We start from the raw sequence: 18,053 nt of genomic DNA, 5'->3' as shown, positions 1-18,053 counted from the left end.
GTGAATACAATATTTGGTCTTCGATGTGCATTTCTATGATGGCTGCTCATTGTAAGTTTTAGTTTTGTTGACAATTATTTCATGGGATCAATAAAAATAAACTATATTGTATTTTTATTTTTTTGTCTATATTATTCAGTACAATAGACCATGTGCCGTTATACATCGTCTACTACATTTGTCACTTTTAGTTAATTATAGTCGATAATGACTCACTTTTTTTATAATAGTATTATGTTTGTTAAGTTTTTCTTTTTTCTGAGAATGTTATGTTAATGAGGATGGGAGTGAGGATTTTTGTGAATGTTTGTTCTGTTCTTTCAAAATGAACAAAACACCACAAAGAACAAGGTACACCACATATAGAAATGGGATGAAGTCAAATTTAAGTATCAATGTATGGCTTTGATATAAACCACAAATGAATATTACATTTTAGCATTGACATGTGGAATTAACAAATGATGCGTTTTTTGCTGATTTAGTTATTAAGACAAACAAATGACACACAATGCTACAATAACAGCGGTTGCATAATATTGCCTCCCTCAAACAAATGTGTAACATGTTGTGGTTTCAAATGGACCCATTTCAATCAATAGTGATCAGTGCAAGAATGTAAGGAAACAGTTGCATGGACTGGTCTGTGTATATAGTACCATATGGTGGGAGGCACATCATTTACTTAAGACTACAAACATGTCCCCTGGCCCCGAGAGCATGTTGATTGATGGACCAGATAAGGAGCAAAGCTTAACTGTTTACTGGCTGACGGACTCAGTCGGTCTACTTCTAAGCTCTCAGATATAAAGACAAGTCACAAATGTTGCTCACACATGCACAGTTTACATAGATGTGGTTCATGAAATAAATAAGACTGATGTAAGGCAGAGAGCAGTTGTAAAATCACATTCCTTTTCAGGCTGATTATTAATAAAAAATGTAGATCCTGCACTTGGATGATAAAGGTAGCATGGAATAAACAGTATCCAAACAAAATAACCGATGAGTCGGATCTGAAATGTCTGAAGATAATAAATAAAAGAACATCAAAACACATGACATCACCCTAGAAAAATATGCTGCTCCCGCTGAGTCCAGGCCCTCTAAGCTTTGGCACATTCCTTAGAACGAGCCATATAAGGTAAAAAAATACGTCAGGATATTATATAGACTTAAATGGATTCAGTTGAACTTCTTTTTTACAGTATTCATAACCTTTTTATTTTAGAAAGTAATTATTGTACAAGCTGTTAATAGTACATAAAAAAAATAGCCCCACAACCCCACCTCTTTCCTCAACACTTATCCTTATCGGGCGGAAATCGTACAAGGTTTTTACCAAGTCTTGTGGAATTCAAAACAGGAAAAGCAAAGAGTGGGAAAAACAATGTTCTCTCTCTCTAATTCCCGAACTATGCTAATCACTTTACTTCCTTTTCCCATGAAATCTTTCAAGACATGCATTGCAGTCGCTGTGTTATCGTGTTCCCACAAACCACTCCAAACACATACCATACTACTGTACATTACTACATTTAAAATGTGTGGTTGTACACCTCCCATTGCAGAAATGAGCAAGTCTGTCAAACAAATCCACAACAATGCTCAGTCAACCTTTTGAAAAAAACAAAATAGACTGCATTTATGAGAACTAAAGCTCAACTGCAGTAATCTAAATGATTCATCTTCTGTCTCTTCAGCATGCATTTCTTTGCATGCAAATAAGAACAAGCATATCTTTCTTTATGTCTGAAATTAGAAAGCAGCATGGTCCTTCACAGCCCGATGCATCCTGGCGTGTGCTCTAAGAAAGCAGGCAAAAAAGGGTCGGATAAAAACTTTGAGGTGATGTACATACAAATAGACATGAATGGATTGAAAGAGATGTGAAGAATGGAAGACACTGGCAGTGTGTCACAAGCATCCCAGCCACTCACTCGACTGTGAAAACGATGATTATTGTGCCGCAGCCAGAGGCCTCGGTCCTTTTCCAGCCGGTGGAGTCGGGTTAGGCTCCCTGCTGCTGCTCATGTTGGTGGAGAAGCTCGGTCCTCAAAAGGATGGAAGAAGCCCCAAAGCAAGTTCCAGTAGACGGATCCAAGTGCCCAGGCACTTTGAACTGCGGCAGAAAGAGACAGCATTTCTATATTTCTTTGAGAATAAAGATTCATATTCTCTTGATGTTTTTCTGTATGTTTATCAAATATTTTGTGTGGAATTTACTGGAAGAGTTAATTGCGAGTTTGAACACCACAGTCAAGTGCATAGTGACAGAATACCGTATAAGATACAGTAAAAGGGATTTATATTGGGGAAAAATGACACATTTAAGTTAAATTATAAGTACAACACTCTCTGCCTCAACCATCCTCCTCTAAACCGATTACTTTCAGAAGACTACATAGGGCAAAGTTTTCCACAGCTAGCATGACTAAATTACAAATTTTAAAACATGCAGCATATACTTCTCTCGGTTATTGAAGACATGTAATAAGGCCTCTCCCATGATGCCGAGCTTTGGCTTTTGTTTTGACCCTTCAGGAATTTTGCAAACCGCCGTTGGTGCATTTAAAGTGAGAGTCCGAAAGATTATAGTTATTTTTATATTTTAAAAAGAAGGTCATTCACTGGGCCAATATTCACGTTATATTCCCAAAGCATATAGAGGCTATAACCCCATATTGAGATTGTCATATTTTATGGTACTTTTCACACTTGATACTATTCAAATAGTGTAACAGGGACTTTATGTTTCCATATCAGTTGAACTTTTATCAGACTACCTGTTCATTTTCATATGACACACTCACTACTGAATGGCATTTAGGTGCTCAGTCTGTATCTCTTCCACTTCGACTGAGGAACGTCTGCCGCTGTGTCTCTGTCCTTAGTTATTTATTTTTACAAACTTGGATATCCTAAATCAAGTGCCAACAATGTGCATGTTTTACAGCGTCAGATGTTGCTTCTTTTTCTTCAATGCGCTTTTCTCGGTAAGTAATGTGAATAATTCTCTTAATGTACGAAAGTGTTTGGTACATAAGAGGATTGATAGCAATGATGGTGTGAATATTAAATAGGAAAAAATAAATTTAAAAAATAAAGTAACATTAATTAGCGGTAGTAGAACAAAAGAAAATCTACTTCCACTTCATGATTTTCAGGTTCATACTAAACTGCTTCTACAGTATTCCTTTTGGATTGATATGTGTGCATTGTAGACATCCAAGTTTTAGTACCACCTAAATCTTTCAGCAAATAATTAGACAAAACCTCTATCTTCCTTTTTGCAATGGTTTAGTTCCACACTTGGCAGTGAACTAGCACGACATCAGCAGCAGAATTTGGTTTAATGTTGCTGTATAAGCACTATGCATTAATGTCCCATTGTTCAATTTCTTTTTCAGGCATCTGGGATCGCTCTCATCGTTATCGGAGTACAGCAATACTCAAATTACTCGCTGCTGGGCGCTTTTGCAATAGCGAGCCTGTCTAAAATCTCTATAGTCCTCATTGCAGTGGGTGTTGCTATAACCCTCATCTCTTTGTTGGGCCATTTGGGGGCATTCTTTTACAACAAGTCTATGGTGTATTGTGTAAGTAACATAATGCTCCATAATGACGTGATTGTCTACATTTGGGACGATGTTGGATGTTATTATTTTCAGTTTCAGATTAAATGAAGACGGTTCTGTCACCAGGAATATTTCAGAAATGTGTCACTGACAGTTTTGTTGCAATGTGTTTGATATGAGATATGACCTCTAACGCTGCTCACTCTGTTTCTCCATGAACTAGTTCATAAGTATCCTGATCATCATTATCTTTCTGCAAATAAGCATAGGGACTGTCTTTTACCTGCTCGGCAACCAGGTGAGACGCTTAAATCCTGAGATCAAGGTCAAAACATTTCCAGTGCTTCTTTATCATTAAGTAAAGCTCTGGTGCTCTTCTTTATTCTCCCTTTAAACTGTCCTCCTAAAGATGAAGATTATTATCAACAACAAAACCATAAAGGTGATCAATGAATACAACCCAGAGAAGAGAAAAGCCATCGATGGAATTCAGGACAAGGTGACCAGCGGAGGTTTATGTTTTGTGTTTGCAAGAGACGCTTGATGAACTGTAGAGAGGCTAAATGAATCCATGCAGGGATATACATATTTGAAGCCACTATTGACAGCACGTTGGCCATAGTTTTTAGCTGTGTGCATTGTTAGCACTGTTAGCTATGGGCCACCGTCTCAGCCGTCGACAGGCAATAGAAATGCTCCCAAAACTGTCTAAAAAAATATTTTGATAATAGTAAAGTGCTCAGTCAATCATTACTGGAGAAACAGTTATATACTGAACAATATCTCCTCAATTGTTTTTGTAAATAATGAACATTTTCATCTTTTGTACACAGATGATTGTTTGACACTTAATTTAGAAAGTGGAATACACACTTTTCTTAAAAGACATGCCAATATGTGCTGTGAGTTGGTTTTATGCTGACCCGTGTATAGACAGATACACACACACACACCAGAAGTGGCCTTAGTGCACTTTTTGTGCGTTGTAATCCATGTTACAGTTCGGGTGCTGTGGTGCAAACGGCCCCATTGACTGGACCACCAGTGCGGGCTGGGAGAACCATGATGCGGTGCCAGATTCTTGCTGCGTGGTGAAGAGTCCGGATTGTGGACAGGACAAGGAGAACGTCCGTGGAAAGGTCTGCTGAGAAATCTCATTTCAAGTTCACAGACATTTCATTTAATTTCTGTGAACAAATGAGTATTTAATGGCCGTGTGGTCCTCCTCAGGGTTGTGTCAAGGCCATTGATACATTTATGACGAACAACCTGCGTTGGGTTTGTGCTGTCTGCATTTGTCTTGGAATCGCAGGGGTAAATATATAACCGATATATCAAAAATGAGAGAAAAAAGACAGAAATCACATGTAACTCTCTGGATGATTTAGTCATTTGCTAAATAATCTGTATGCAGTTTCCAACAATTTGCCTGATCAAATATTCATGCAAGCAATGGTAATGCAGACATTTGAAAAGTAATGGCATGAATGATAATAAAGCCTATCTCATCCTGTTTGCCCCGGGTGGTGAAGTCCGGAATTAATTTGATTTCACAGAGAAAGAAAAAAAATCTCTCTGACCCGTCTTTGAGTTCATTTGCTGCTAGTAACTTAAAACCTTTTTACCTGTTCCAGGTTCTTGGAGTATTCTCCGGGGGGTGTTTTTGCCTCACCATGAAACCAAAAAGCTATGAAAACATGAGCTGATGCGTCATCGTGGTCAAGCACAGCCAACTTCACACATCACTATTTAACCTATTTTATTCTCTTTTCCAGTCTATTCTTTCTCCAAGTTTGACACGAAGATTAAACATGTAGTTCATATGATCATGTCACTGATATGTTTGAAAACCACTGACACTTTATTGCTTATTTCTTACTGACAAATGGTAATAGTGTAGTCTATAATGGCCTGTTATAATAGTCTCATGTTTAAATGTCATGCTACTGGGAATATTTTCAATAAATGTGTGATGCATTCTTGTTGAGTGGTTTAATGTGCATGTTTAACAAATTATTTGACATACGACGTTTTGAAACGGCTGAATTTGAACGTGGTTTACAGATGAACTGTTTTGCATGGGCCTGAAAATATTTTGTGTCACTTGGTGACTTCAGCTCTGCATTTAGATAATTTTTCTGCTGAGCAAAAATTATTCTGAGATGTTCTTTAAGATTTGTAAAAGTTTCTTTTTTGTGGACCTTTGAACTGAACTGGAGTTTGGTTCAGACAGGGCATCTCTTGTATGCAGTCAAGGCTGAGAGCCACAGGTCATCATGTTATTGCCATCTTTGAATCTGATATGGCATACTCACAGTAACTCCAAATAATAAGTGGTAGCCACAATGTGAAACCAGTACACTGCACAGTGAGCATTCATGTTCACCAGTCTACAGTAATATACACAGTGGTACACAGGAATAAAAGGACAGCATATCAACTACAGGGAGTATAATTTAATGAACATGACACTCTTGCATGCTTTGGTTATTTGGCTTATGTCCAAACATGTCATAATTTTTTAGGAGTTTTGAGCAATTTTGAGCAAAGAAAAGTGTTCTGCATCAATAGTATTATTTGGGTAGGCCTAATAAGTCATACCTTTAGCAAAACAAATTGTTCTCAAGCGCGGATGTAATAATATTAGTAATAAACTACATTTCCCGGAAACCCCCCTTCAGAAAATGCGTCCGGTCTCAAAATGAGTCCGACTCGAGCAAACCACGAAAAGTAACGTGTGCGCCATCAACCAAGTAAAACGGAGGAAAAGACAAGTGTATCAGCGACATTGAAACTCAAAAAAGGTAAAGTAACTGTTTTATTGCGACATTATTTACGACTAGCACGAGCTTTAATATCCGCTATGTAACACGAGCTGAGCGAACTGACTGTAAATGTCGCGTGTAGCTCGTCATAGCTGCGTGTTGAGTTAACATCAAAGTAAATGAAGCAAATGTACAACATATAGTTACTGCTTAAGTTAGTTTGAATTAAACATGTATTATTTAACAAATAGCTAAGTAGGCCTAAGTGCATGTTAGTAGTCAGGGGTACTCATTGTAGTAATTCATGTTTTTCAATCTCTTTTTTGTGAAGCAGCATGTCAGAGGCTTTAATCAGCCGAATAAAGGAGCTGGAGGCAGACCTGGAGAAGCTCAAGTCCCAGCTGAAGGAGACAAGTGAAGCCGGAGATGATGTGGAGCTGATGTCCAATCCATCTCCTCATGGAAACACTGACTGTAAATCCAATACTCGCACCAGTAAAAAGGGTAAGAAAGCAGCCAAAGCGCGTCCTTTTGACTTCCATGCCAGCCCTCGGCGCCATGCGGCTCTGCGGCTAGCTTACCTGGGATGGTCCTACCAGGGGTTTGCGGTTCAGGAGAACACCGACAACACCGTGGAGGCCAGGCTCTTTGAAGCTTTGCTAAAGACACGGTTGATTCAGGACCGACAGAGCTCCAACTACCACCGGTGTGGTCGCACCGATAAAGGAGTCAGTGCTTTTTCCCAAGTGAGTTCACATGAACATGAACATGAATCAGTGATGAGGAACTGTACTATGAGGCAGCTGCATAAACAATATAATGGCCTGCATACATAAACACTGTCTTTTCTCCACAGGTCATAACCATTGACTTGCGCTCCACACAGTTTTGTGGCGGACTGGGCGTCACGGTCCCTGATCATGTTGTCGTTGGTGCCAAGAATAAAGGTACTGCTGCTGAGCTTCCGTATGTGAAGATGCTGAACAGAGTTCTGCCCCAGGAGATTAGGATCTTGGACTGGGCACCAGTAGCAGAGGGCTTCAGTGCACGCTTTGACTGTAAGTCACGAACGTACCGGTACTACTTCCCCCGCGGATCGTTGGATGTGAAGTTGATGGCAGATGCTGCAAAAAGGTGGGTGAAGACACAAACTGTTGAATTCTGATGTCACCCCTCGAAGTCCCCGTTCTGATATTAGAGCCTCTTATCACCCAACAGATACGAGGGTACTTATGACTTTCGCAACCTGTGCAAAATGGATGTGGGCAACGGCGTCCTGCAGTTTGAGAGGACCATCTTGTCAGCATCAGTCAAGCCTGTGCGGCCTCAGCTCTCCAGCACGGACCAGTATGACCTCTTCATATTTGAGATCAAAGGACTGGGCTTCCTTTACCACCAGGTATAAAGAAAAACTCTGGTTTATTTTTTCCCCCACAAGTTTTACAGCTCTGCTTAGCAATAACTTAAAGCCGTTCCATATACATTGATGATTCATGACATTTCCAGTCTCTTACGGCAGCAAATCTCCCATTGTGTTATGCTGCAGGTACGATGCATGATGGCACTGCTTCTCCTGATAGGGCAGAAACTGGAAGCCCCGGAGATAATTAATCAGCTCCTGGATGTTCAGAGCAACCCCAGGAAGCCCCAATACAGGTGTGAATATAGTCATCGAACGCTTTCCATATCCTACACAAGTATAACAAATATATCTCCTGTGCAAGCTTCATCAATAATGGTAACAAATAGACCGTGAAACTACAACTGCGTCTCCTGTATTGTCTCTAGCATGGCAGTAGACTACCCGCTGGTGCTGTACGACTGCCACTTTGAAGGTTTGAGCTGGAAACAGGAGACTGAAGAGGCGACCCACGTCCTGTCTGCATTGCAACAACACTGGACCCAGAGTGCCATTAGGACCCACGTCCTCCATGGGATGATCCAGGGTTTGGAGGCCAGAGGTGAGATGTTGAAAAATACGGACCCTGACAACCTCATCACTTTTTTTCATTTTTGTCTGTTCAACTTCATGTACTGGGATAATAACTTAGGAATCAGCCCAGAACAACATCCACAACAGACCTTGTATACTTTACTATATTAATATATATTTTAGTTATTACTCCACACAAAAATATTTGTATATTTTCTCACATTTTGACCATTTATTGCATTAGATAATTTTCCTGTTACATCCCTATGTACGCTTTCAATACTTTTATTTGACCCAGTGTATTATACATATCAAAATGTTAACTAAATATACATTGCTTCACTTATTTCCATCCACAGGTGGACTGTCCTCTACTCATTGCTTGCTAGTAGAAGGCAGCAGGCCGAGAAATTACCGGCCGCTGCTAGAGCGTCCGTGCTGCGAGAGCCTGGAGTCCAGAATAAACCATTTTGTCAAAAGAGGCAGGCTGGAGAGGGAGGAAGGGGAGGATGGAGGCAAAACGCTCCACAGAGGGAAAAGGTCCAAACATTCCCACAATCTCCCCAGTCTACCTGTACTGTCAGAGATGCCTTCTTCAAAACAAAGTACAGATCAACAAGCTGAAGAGGCTCTCACAGGAGAATGAACGTGGCAAAAATATGTTTTATTGTCATTTTATTTTTATATTTGTTTGAAAAATAGTTTTTTACGTTTTATTTCAGGAAACGCAGCAATGGATTTATCTCTTATTTCATAAAACTGTGTTTGCATTTTCCATTCATGCAAATCTTTATTTTGCTTTGAAATAAACACGTTTTGGAGAAGGTGTCTGTCGTTGAGTTTGGTTTTCAAGTTGTGAATGAACTAGGAACTACGAGCGCGAGGCAGAACCAATGTAACGAAACGTCGGAAGATGTTTCAGGTGGCACTCGTCAAGCTCAGAAGCTAGGTCATTAGCAGTTGGTCAAAAGTCGTAGTTACAAAAAGCTATATTTAACAATACGACTATCTCCGACCTTTTTGTCTGATTGCGTGTTTAATAGGCGGGAGCGGAAATGTCTGCAACCTCGTTTCATTGCATATTGAATGTGACTATGACCTGATAAAGACGTGTGCTAACGTTAGCTTGTAAGCCATCCTGGTTGTTTACCGCCCCGCCACTGTCGCTCCGTTGATTAAAGGAGTACAACGCGATCACGAGGTGAGCTCCAAAGCAAAAATACTTCACGGAAGTCTGATAACTGCAACAAAATAACTTGAATGTGTTTGGAAACAGCTAGTTGTTCTCTCCAGTGTTTTTAACGTGAGTGGATTGCAACGTTAAAAAGCTGTACAGACTGTTCAGGGTTTATTTTGGTGCCAAGTCAAGAATAACTTCAGAGCTGTCAAACCAACCCGAGTTTTCTTGTTGTACAAGTACATACACTGCGTGTAGTGCAACAGCGCCGCAGCAGGGGGCGTGTTGCTAAACCTCATGGCACGTTTTGTAATCTGGAAATAGTTGGCACTTATGTGTCCCTATCTTGGGTATGTGTTAGTTAAATATTGCAACAATATATATGACACTATTGTGTGTGGATGTATACATCATTTGCTGTATATTACTGTTTATGTACTTTTGCGTACTTCCACTTGAAATGGGAAAGTGTGTGTGTATATATATGTATGTGTGTGTATATATGTATGTATATATATATATATATATATATATATATATATATATATATATATACATGTGTATGTGTCTATATATTTGTGTGTATGTATATATAATTATTGCGTAGCTCTTATTTACGAACAAATCCAGTAGTTTTTTATGCCAGTATTATTCCTTTTTTAAAATGTATTTCTGTTCCATCTCTAGGAGTCACCATAGACAGTTGCAGTAACTACTATTGCTGTACTGCTTGGATACATCTCTCTGTGTCTTTGCCTCGAGATGTTCCTGGTGGGGCTGACGGGAGGCATCGCCTCAGGGAAAAGCGCAGTGTCTTCAATGCTGCGGGAGCTCGGGTGCCCCATTATCGATGCAGATGTTGTGGCCAGGAAAGGTAAGTGAATGTCTCCCCCCTGCAACCTAGTTTGATGTACAACATTAATGCAAACTCTGTTGAATTAACAGTCGAATCTGTCATCCAGCTCGCGTCACTGAGGTTACTAATGTTTGTTATTATATAGAAAGGGCATAAAGAGACTGGGCCTGTAGGAGGTTCATTAAGACAAATGCTTGAAGAGAGTGCATGAATCATGACGACTGTCTTCGTTGACTGCAGGGAGGATGATGTAGTTACGTGGTAACTACATCGTCCAGATAAAAAGGTCACAGAACTAGGTGAAAAGTGTCCAGCTTATGTCGGAGAAAATATAAGACACTGTGCTAAAGATATGTTACAAAATACGTTTAGATTATCCCTTCAATATGTCTTATACTCAGTGATTTTGTTTATCAACTATGTGCAACAATAATGCGTTATTGACTCAAGACTTTTTTTTTTTCATTTGACACATTGTTTTGTGAGTTAAAAAGACCAAATGTTGTTGCCTTTTCTCGATAACAGTTGTGGAGCCGCACACTCCCGTCTATGCTCGCATTGTCCACCACTTTGGGCCAGAGATCCTACTCGAGAACGGAGAGATCGACAGGCAGAAGCTGGGTCAACTCATCTTCGCCAACGTGGAAAAGAGGAAGCTGCTGAACTCCATCACCCACCCAGAGATCCATAAAGCAATGCTCAAAGAGATCCTCTTCTACTTTCTCAGAGGTGAGGGAGGAACCTAGTTTGGCTAAGGCATCTGGTAACATTGAAAAAAAGAGGATCATTCACTGAAAGTGAGCCACGGCTGTTTTTTAGTGCAGCAATGGGTGTTAGAGTCTTAGGCTGTTTCTCACAATGCTGTATGAATTGCTCTCTGTGCACCAAATAGCGAGATATTTTAGAATATTACCACAATTTATGATAGCAGGTGAATTCAACTGAGATAAAAGTAGTAAATAGGTATTGCCAGGCACGTGCACAGATAGACCCCTAGTGGTGCTCAAGCACCTGCCCTTTTGCCCTGAATGAGAAAAGTGCCCCTTCTGCTGGAGCTCAATTTGTTCTTCATTCATCAGTATTTAAGAATAAAAATGACTCTCTCGGTCATCAATTCCCCCCAAATGTGTTTTGATATCTGACGGGGCATTTATTTGAGTTCTTGTGTGAGAATTTCGCCCCGACATGCTCCGCAGCGCTCACAAGCCCCCGGCGCGCCCCTCCCCCCTCCTCCTCCACTTAGGGCTCATGCAGTGCTGAGCGCCAGACAGGTGCAGTCTACTTCTTCTCTGACCCGCAGCATCAGACAAACGGGTAATGACGGTATTTGTGCAATCCCCCGACGTTGTTTGGTGATAAATTATCCACAACATTGGCGTCGCTGAAAACATTACGCCGCAACTGGTCCGACGTTTCCTAAAAAAATAAACAAAAAACTCAGGAAATCCGTGATTTCAAAGCCTTGTCCAGCTGTTTACTGACGTTTGTCATGTTTAATGAAGAGAGAGAGGGAGAGATATACAGGCAGGCATCTTCTTTGTGTTGTTGTATAAATGCCGTTTAGACAATTTCGAAAGTATGTTGAATTTATGTTTATAAATGTCACGAGAAATCACAGCTAGAAAAAATTTACAAAAATGCGAAACTTCGCATTCATCCTCTGCATGGAAATCTCCACCCATCATTTGAAGTCACTGCTCTTGCATCAAACGCTCTGCAAGAAGAAAGCCTGGACCACTCCACAGTCTACAAGCTAGTTGATGGTGTAATTCACACAATACAAGCATTGAGGTCTGAGGAGAAGTTTGCCGAGATATTTCAAGGTGGTTCAGAGAAGGCAGAGGCTCTCAACATTCCTCTACCTACTGTTGTGCCTGGTCAGGAGAGGACACGGAAAGTTGCCTGTTATTCATTTATTTATTCAATTTGATAATTTGAGTTAGTTTGTTAACAAAAATAAATATACAAGTTAAAAATATCCTACTGTGTTTTTTATTTATTTATTTATTATTTTTATTTTTAATTTCATAAATAATTTTGGCGATGGGTGCCCTTTTTTTTGTTTGAGCACCTGCCCCCCCCAAAATGTCTGCACACAGTTCTTTCAAACTATCACTTTAGAATAAATTTAAAAAAAGATAGCGTATCAGTCATGACTCCCACTCGCCAAATTAATTCTTTAGCAACTCGAGATCTCTCAAGTGCCTTAAAATAAACTGCGGCAGTTTTGTTACAAAAAAAACAAGTACTTGATTTTGTCCCCTTTATTTTCACAATGTTAGTGCGAATGTGTTGACACTAATTTATTCTGTTTCACCATCTTCTTCTGTCTCCCTAGGGTACCGCTATGTGGTGCTGGATGTGCCCCTTCTCTTTGAAACCAGACGTCTCACTCAGTTTCTCAACCACACTGTCGTAGTTTACTGGTAAGACCACTTGCTCCCTTTCCCCACATCTCCCCCTTCAATTTGACTGTTTGTCCACAGGTTCCACTTTTTAAATCATTATATATTTTGAAGCTCTTTTGTGACAGAAACTGGCCATTAAGCCCAGTTTTGTGAGTTATTGGTTACCTCTATGCAGCCCTTTGTGTCCCTTGTTAGCATGACTCACCGCCACTGGATTTTTTAACAAGGCACCAAAAATAACCTCCATTGTCTGTTCCTTTTCAGTGACCCTGCCACTCAGCTCTTGCGCCTGATGCAGAGGGACGGCCTGACCCAGGAGCAGGCCGAGCAGCGCGTGGCTGCACAGATGCCACTAAACGAAAAGCGCGGCTTGGCCAATCACGTTATCGAGAACTCTGGCAGCCGAGAGGACGCCCACCGGCAGGTCCTGAGATTGCACACAAAGCTGGAGGACTCCATGGACTTCCTCTTAGTGAGGACCATTGCTATTGCCGCCACTACTGGTCTGGGTGGGATCCTGCTGTATGCAGCCAAGATACTTTTGTACTAACAACAGAGATGTGGTGGAAGAAAGAGTTTGGTCCAAGATCCGGTGAGAGATGAATGTGTGTGGGTGAATAGAAGAAGGCGAAGTCACGTCGGGAGGTCCCAGTGCAATTTACTGTGAGATTAGTTTCCCAGCACCCACCACTACAGTTCAGTGGTGTAACATGCTCTGTTTGCAGTTGACACTGACTTACATTATTGACACAAAATGCACTGACAAATGTGGTTTAGTTTAGTGTGAAGGGTCTGAACGTGAAGGTGATACCTTTGAGTATCCATGCAGATTACAGGGGTCACAGTTTGGGGAATTAAAACTGGCGAAGCATTTTATTTTGGTGCAGCAGTTGACACAAAAAAATAATTGTAGAACCTAAGATGTTTTTTGTTGCACCTTTTATATCCTGTGAAGATATAAACATGAGCCGCAGAGAGGGCAAAGGAGGAAGTAAGCGGCTGTACATCCATAACAACTGTAGATGTGCAGAAGTCACTGTGGTTTCTGTACTTTTCATTTGTTTGCAATTTTAAGTACACAATGCCAGCGCTGTCTCCAGTGACGAATATTGTTTTTAATTGGTTGCAATACTCATCATAGGGAAGAAAGAAGAAAAAAAAGCCCAATATGAACAATCTGATGCCTACAGAATATGTTATGATTGTATCTTAAAGACCTGTATAATGAAGATTTATGACAATGTATTTGACAATCCATTTTGAATGGGAACAGAGTGAATTTACATGAACTAACAGACTTAATATATATATATATTTATATATATATCACTGTATTTTCTTACACGTCAAGCTTCCCTCTGTAAATACCAAATCTGTGATTTAGTTTTTCTGTGCACACTCACTTGTAACTAAAACACAGCATTTGAAACACTAGCTGCTCAACTGAAATATAAATGATGCAATAATACTGTTTTAAAGTAACAACGGTGTCAGTTTATCATTTTTGAAACCTTAGTTTTAGTGCTGGAGGCCTTTCTTTCTAAACAGCATATCTCATATTTACTGTGCAGAATAATGGTTCTGCAGTTTAACACTAATGTCCGATTTAAATCTGAATTTAATGCATATTTATGTTTACAACTAATTTGGAATTTATTTCTGGTCACATATGCATACACAGATTTGTAACTTAGAATATCCACTTTTTTACTTCACATTTTTTGTGATTTTACTTCAGAGTGAAGGAGAAGTGTAGTCGGTAAACTGTAAAAGTAATTTGACGAATGTTTCATAAGGTAATTTAGCTTCTTTTTTTTACCATATTGAACTCAATTGATTATCAAAGCATAGGGGTTTTATATGTTTTTAAAAGATCTTTAAACAACTTTGGTCTACTGTAGTCAAGATATTATATTATAAATGTATATAGATATTAGGCTATATATTAGTTTAAAGTTAATGATGAAATTAAAGGGGGTGTTAGACGGGTACTCCAGTCAGCTCTGGGACTTTTAAGAGACAGATTTAACAGACAGATAAGACGAGTCAACATTGAAGCAACAGCTGAGATATCGTGACTTTTAGTCACCAGCATGGGTCAAAATCCAAAAGCACCGGATTTTGTATTTAATACAACTCAGTAGTGTAGCGTCTGCCTAATTGCCCACAGCTTTCAAACCACACATTTCCAAATGGTACGCAGGCGTAACATTTGAAATCTTAAGCCCAGTCCAGGGTAACATGATGACATCACTATGACATCATCATCATCATCATCATCATCATTTTGTCAGACTTCAGAAAGCTCCTTTCGGAGACACGGGGAGGACAGTATAAAACTGTTTTCACAGGACGAGTAGGACTCAGGAAATAAATTGTGTTAAATAAATGAAGTGCACCTATCGGGGCTGCTCTATACTCACAATGATTTTCATTGTTTAAACTGCTGTTTATTTTATTGATTGATCGATGGAAAAAAATGTGTGTTCGAATTTCCCAGAGCCCAAGGAGACGTCTTCAAATGTCTTGTTTTGTCTGACGATTAAAAGAATAAAAGTTTGCATTTGCCTTGAAAAGTTGCCTTTTCAGTTGATCAAATAATCGATTAATCGACAAATTGTTGCAGCTCTAGCGCCAATGATAATATCTATAAATCATATCAGCAATATTGAAACGTCTCTAACAACCAAATACTCGCACACAGTGCGGCTTCTGCAGGAGAAGAAAATAATGAACTTGTGTTAACGGTCAGTTGTGATGTCCTTGCTCTCGTCCACATTAAAACTTCGGCCTAAATTCATGCCCGTGGGCAGGCATGGTGACATCATCTTGGCACCGAGGTCTCACGAGCCTGTGCGGCTCGCTTGGCTCCGTCTAAAGCCCCTACTGGTCTGCTATTTGTTTTTATCAAGCCACAGCAGAATTAATGCAAAGTGACTCAGGCTGTGGTGGGCGGGGTGCAATGAACCAAGGCCACGTGTACATATTTAATATACATCATAGCCACAGACACAATGTGATCTTGTGCAACCAGTACATACAAATGTCCATAAAACAATGCCAGGATGAAGAGCATGGTCTATTCTTAGGGTGCTTTAAATAAAAAAATTAAAAATCTGATTTTGCCTTGGTTCAAAGTAGAGGTGTATATTGACGATAACCATGATGATTCAAAATGAAATACTGATGTCATGTTAATAATACACATATGATAATTTCCTTAAATAATCCAGCACCTCTTCAATAATTACCGGTTTGGTTAGAGACTCTCCACTTCCCTATACTCGTATTCTCAGCGTAATTAATTTGTCAAAAAAAGAAACAAAGCGGACAATAAACATTTATTTTTAAAATGTTCTCCACCTATTGCGATAATGATCTTTGCTGTGAATTCTTTCATCGTGTAGCGAAAAGATGACATTGTGGCAGCTCTAATTCAAAGGGTAAAATGCATCACAGCAGCCAGCTGTTCAGGAGAGATTTCCGAGTTTGCCTTTTCTCATTCTCTTTCTCAGACACAGACAGAGGCCAGATGCAGTGCGGGGAAGGAAGACTATATCTGTACAAGCAAGTGTGAATGCTCCAGGCAGCGAAGGGTGGTGAAGTCTCAGTCTGAATATAAATTGGGTTTAATTCTGAAGGTGTCAAGCTAAAAGGTGAAAGTCTGAAGTTGCCTTGTTACACTTTGTGCAAGTGCATGGATACGCCGCTTTATTGCGTGCGGTGGGTCCTCCACAGGAGCAGAGCAAATCATTTCCTGATGGCAGGGGGTAAAGACTTCTATAATCTCACCATCATGTTCAGAGAGTTGGCCTATGGCACCGCAGTGTGTCCACATTTTGGAATCTCCTATCTGAGTGTCTTTTTTTTTATTTTGTCAGGGTAGGGAAAGCAGCTTGGGAAAAGCTTTGCAGAAAACTCAGCTCTTGATAATTGACAGTCTACCAATATTTTAATAACTATTTCATTAGTTGTTTTGAGTCTAAATTGTTCTCTCATGGGGCACATATTTAATTTGTTCCCATCTCCACAACGAAAGGACGTGTCGTCTTAAAGGGTAACAGACTTTCAGTATTCATCAGTGGGTGTTAATTCAGATGTGCCCTTTTGGGGAATTATCAATTAATAAAAGACATTTGCAGTTATAGACACATTTTAGTATTTTGGAGGGACAGTGTGTATGTAAGAGCAATACACACCACATGTCATTTATTTGCTTAATTAGACCTCTTCTCAGGACTGCTAGGATGGGACGACTTACACCTTGTTGATTCTTATTGGTACGGTAACTTTACCCCAGGAGTCGGTGTAAAGGACCTTTAACGGAACTGTTTAAGAGCTTAAAACCCAAAATACACCAAATTATGTCTTAACCACACAAAGTCAGTCTACGTCAGCACATTTACATTTTCTGTGGGCCCTTTTCACAGAAGACATCTTGACTTGTCTCAGTAGGAAAAGCACAGGTTTAAATGGTATAATCAATGATGGATGAATGGAGGAAATGCTCAGATCTTTACTTAAATAAAAAGAATAAAGCAAGGATTCAGGAATCAACAATAATTGAAATCTCCTTCCGGATAATGAGTTTCACTATTACACAAAGTTTAACCATGGCTTCGAAGTTGCCGGACCCTGGTCAGAGTTGGCCGAAGCAGCGCTGTGATTTGGCGGTTTGTGTTCGAGGGCTAGACTTAGCAAAGGGTCAATTCATGGTGACTTTTCTCCGTTTTGGAATTATTCATTCACTGTAGAGACACAGTTCTCTTCACAAATGTACATGGGGTGAGCAATTGATTTACAAAGAGTCATTTTTGGGGTGAAGTATTTCCTTTTAAATGAGATTGAAATGCTTAATGCTGAGGATGGATCCGTCCTCTGAATCTATTCAATATTTAATATGATAATTTGTGAACTGTCGGCTGATCAGGACCACTTCTACGAGAAAAAATGTTGAAATGTTTTGACTTGGGTTTTTATCACTTTGATAAAGCACAAATTAACAAGAAGAGCAATGATGAAAAACCCACAAGGCCACTGGTACCGTGCCCGCTCTCCCTTTTGCACAACAGATCACAAATGCAGCTCGACACCAACGGGTAGAATAAACTGGCCCGAGCAACTGTAACGACTTTAGTGTTCTTGAACTCTGGCATCTTGTGTCATGCTGAGGAAGAGGCGCATGCAGCGCCTCCGTAGCCTGTTGTCAGGCTGCATCCACGAGACTGCGGTGAGGTGAAGAGACAGGCAACACGCCAGCGGAGCGTCCCTAGCCACATGACTCAGCCTGTCCCTGCGCGTTAGCCCCGGCTCAGTCAGGGCCATGAGGGAACAAG

General features: G+C 40.1%; 3 protein-coding genes across 3 annotated transcripts; all 3 read left to right on the top strand.

Annotated features, from left to right (window-relative positions):
• Nucleotides 1–2,939: 2,939 nt before the first annotated feature.
• LOC306753457 (tetraspanin-21-like) lies at nt 2,940–4,726 on the top strand (the record flags this gene model as incomplete). Its single annotated transcript, XM_079237322.1, has 4 exons — nt 2,940–2,996; nt 3,411–3,599; nt 3,988–4,077; nt 4,580–4,726. 4 exons carry the CDS (start codon nt 2,940–2,942, stop codon nt 4,724–4,726), a joined length of 483 nt encoding a protein of 160 aa, XP_079093448.1.
• A 1,617-nt stretch (nt 4,727–6,343) lies between these two features.
• On the top strand, nt 6,344–9,001 carry pus3 (pseudouridylate synthase 3). Its single transcript, XM_079236456.1, has 7 exons — nt 6,344–6,382; nt 6,678–7,089; nt 7,200–7,477; nt 7,562–7,742; nt 7,890–7,999; nt 8,132–8,304; nt 8,636–9,001. Exons 2-7 carry the CDS (start codon nt 6,679–6,681, stop codon nt 8,920–8,922), a joined length of 1,440 nt encoding a protein of 479 aa, XP_079092582.1. The 5' UTR covers nt 6,344–6,382; nt 6,678; the 3' UTR covers nt 8,923–9,001.
• Nucleotides 9,002–9,330: 329 nt separating this feature from the next.
• On the top strand, nt 9,331–14,193 carry dcakd (dephospho-CoA kinase domain containing). Its single transcript, XM_079213980.1, has 5 exons — nt 9,331–9,477; nt 10,141–10,327; nt 10,835–11,038; nt 12,648–12,735; nt 12,982–14,193. Exons 2-5 carry the CDS (start codon nt 10,216–10,218, stop codon nt 13,265–13,267), a joined length of 690 nt encoding a protein of 229 aa, XP_079070106.1. The 5' UTR covers nt 9,331–9,477; nt 10,141–10,215; the 3' UTR covers nt 13,268–14,193.
• The last annotated feature ends 3,860 nt before the right edge of the window (nt 14,194–18,053 follow it).

Source organism: Taurulus bubalis, assembly GCF_910589615.1.
Source record: "Taurulus bubalis genome assembly, chromosome: 2".
In the NCBI taxonomy this organism is placed as follows: Eukaryota; Metazoa; Chordata; class Actinopteri; order Perciformes; family Cottidae; genus Taurulus; species Taurulus bubalis.
The sequence above is the reverse complement of the archived record's forward strand: the minus strand, read 5'-3'. Positions and strand labels throughout refer to the sequence as shown.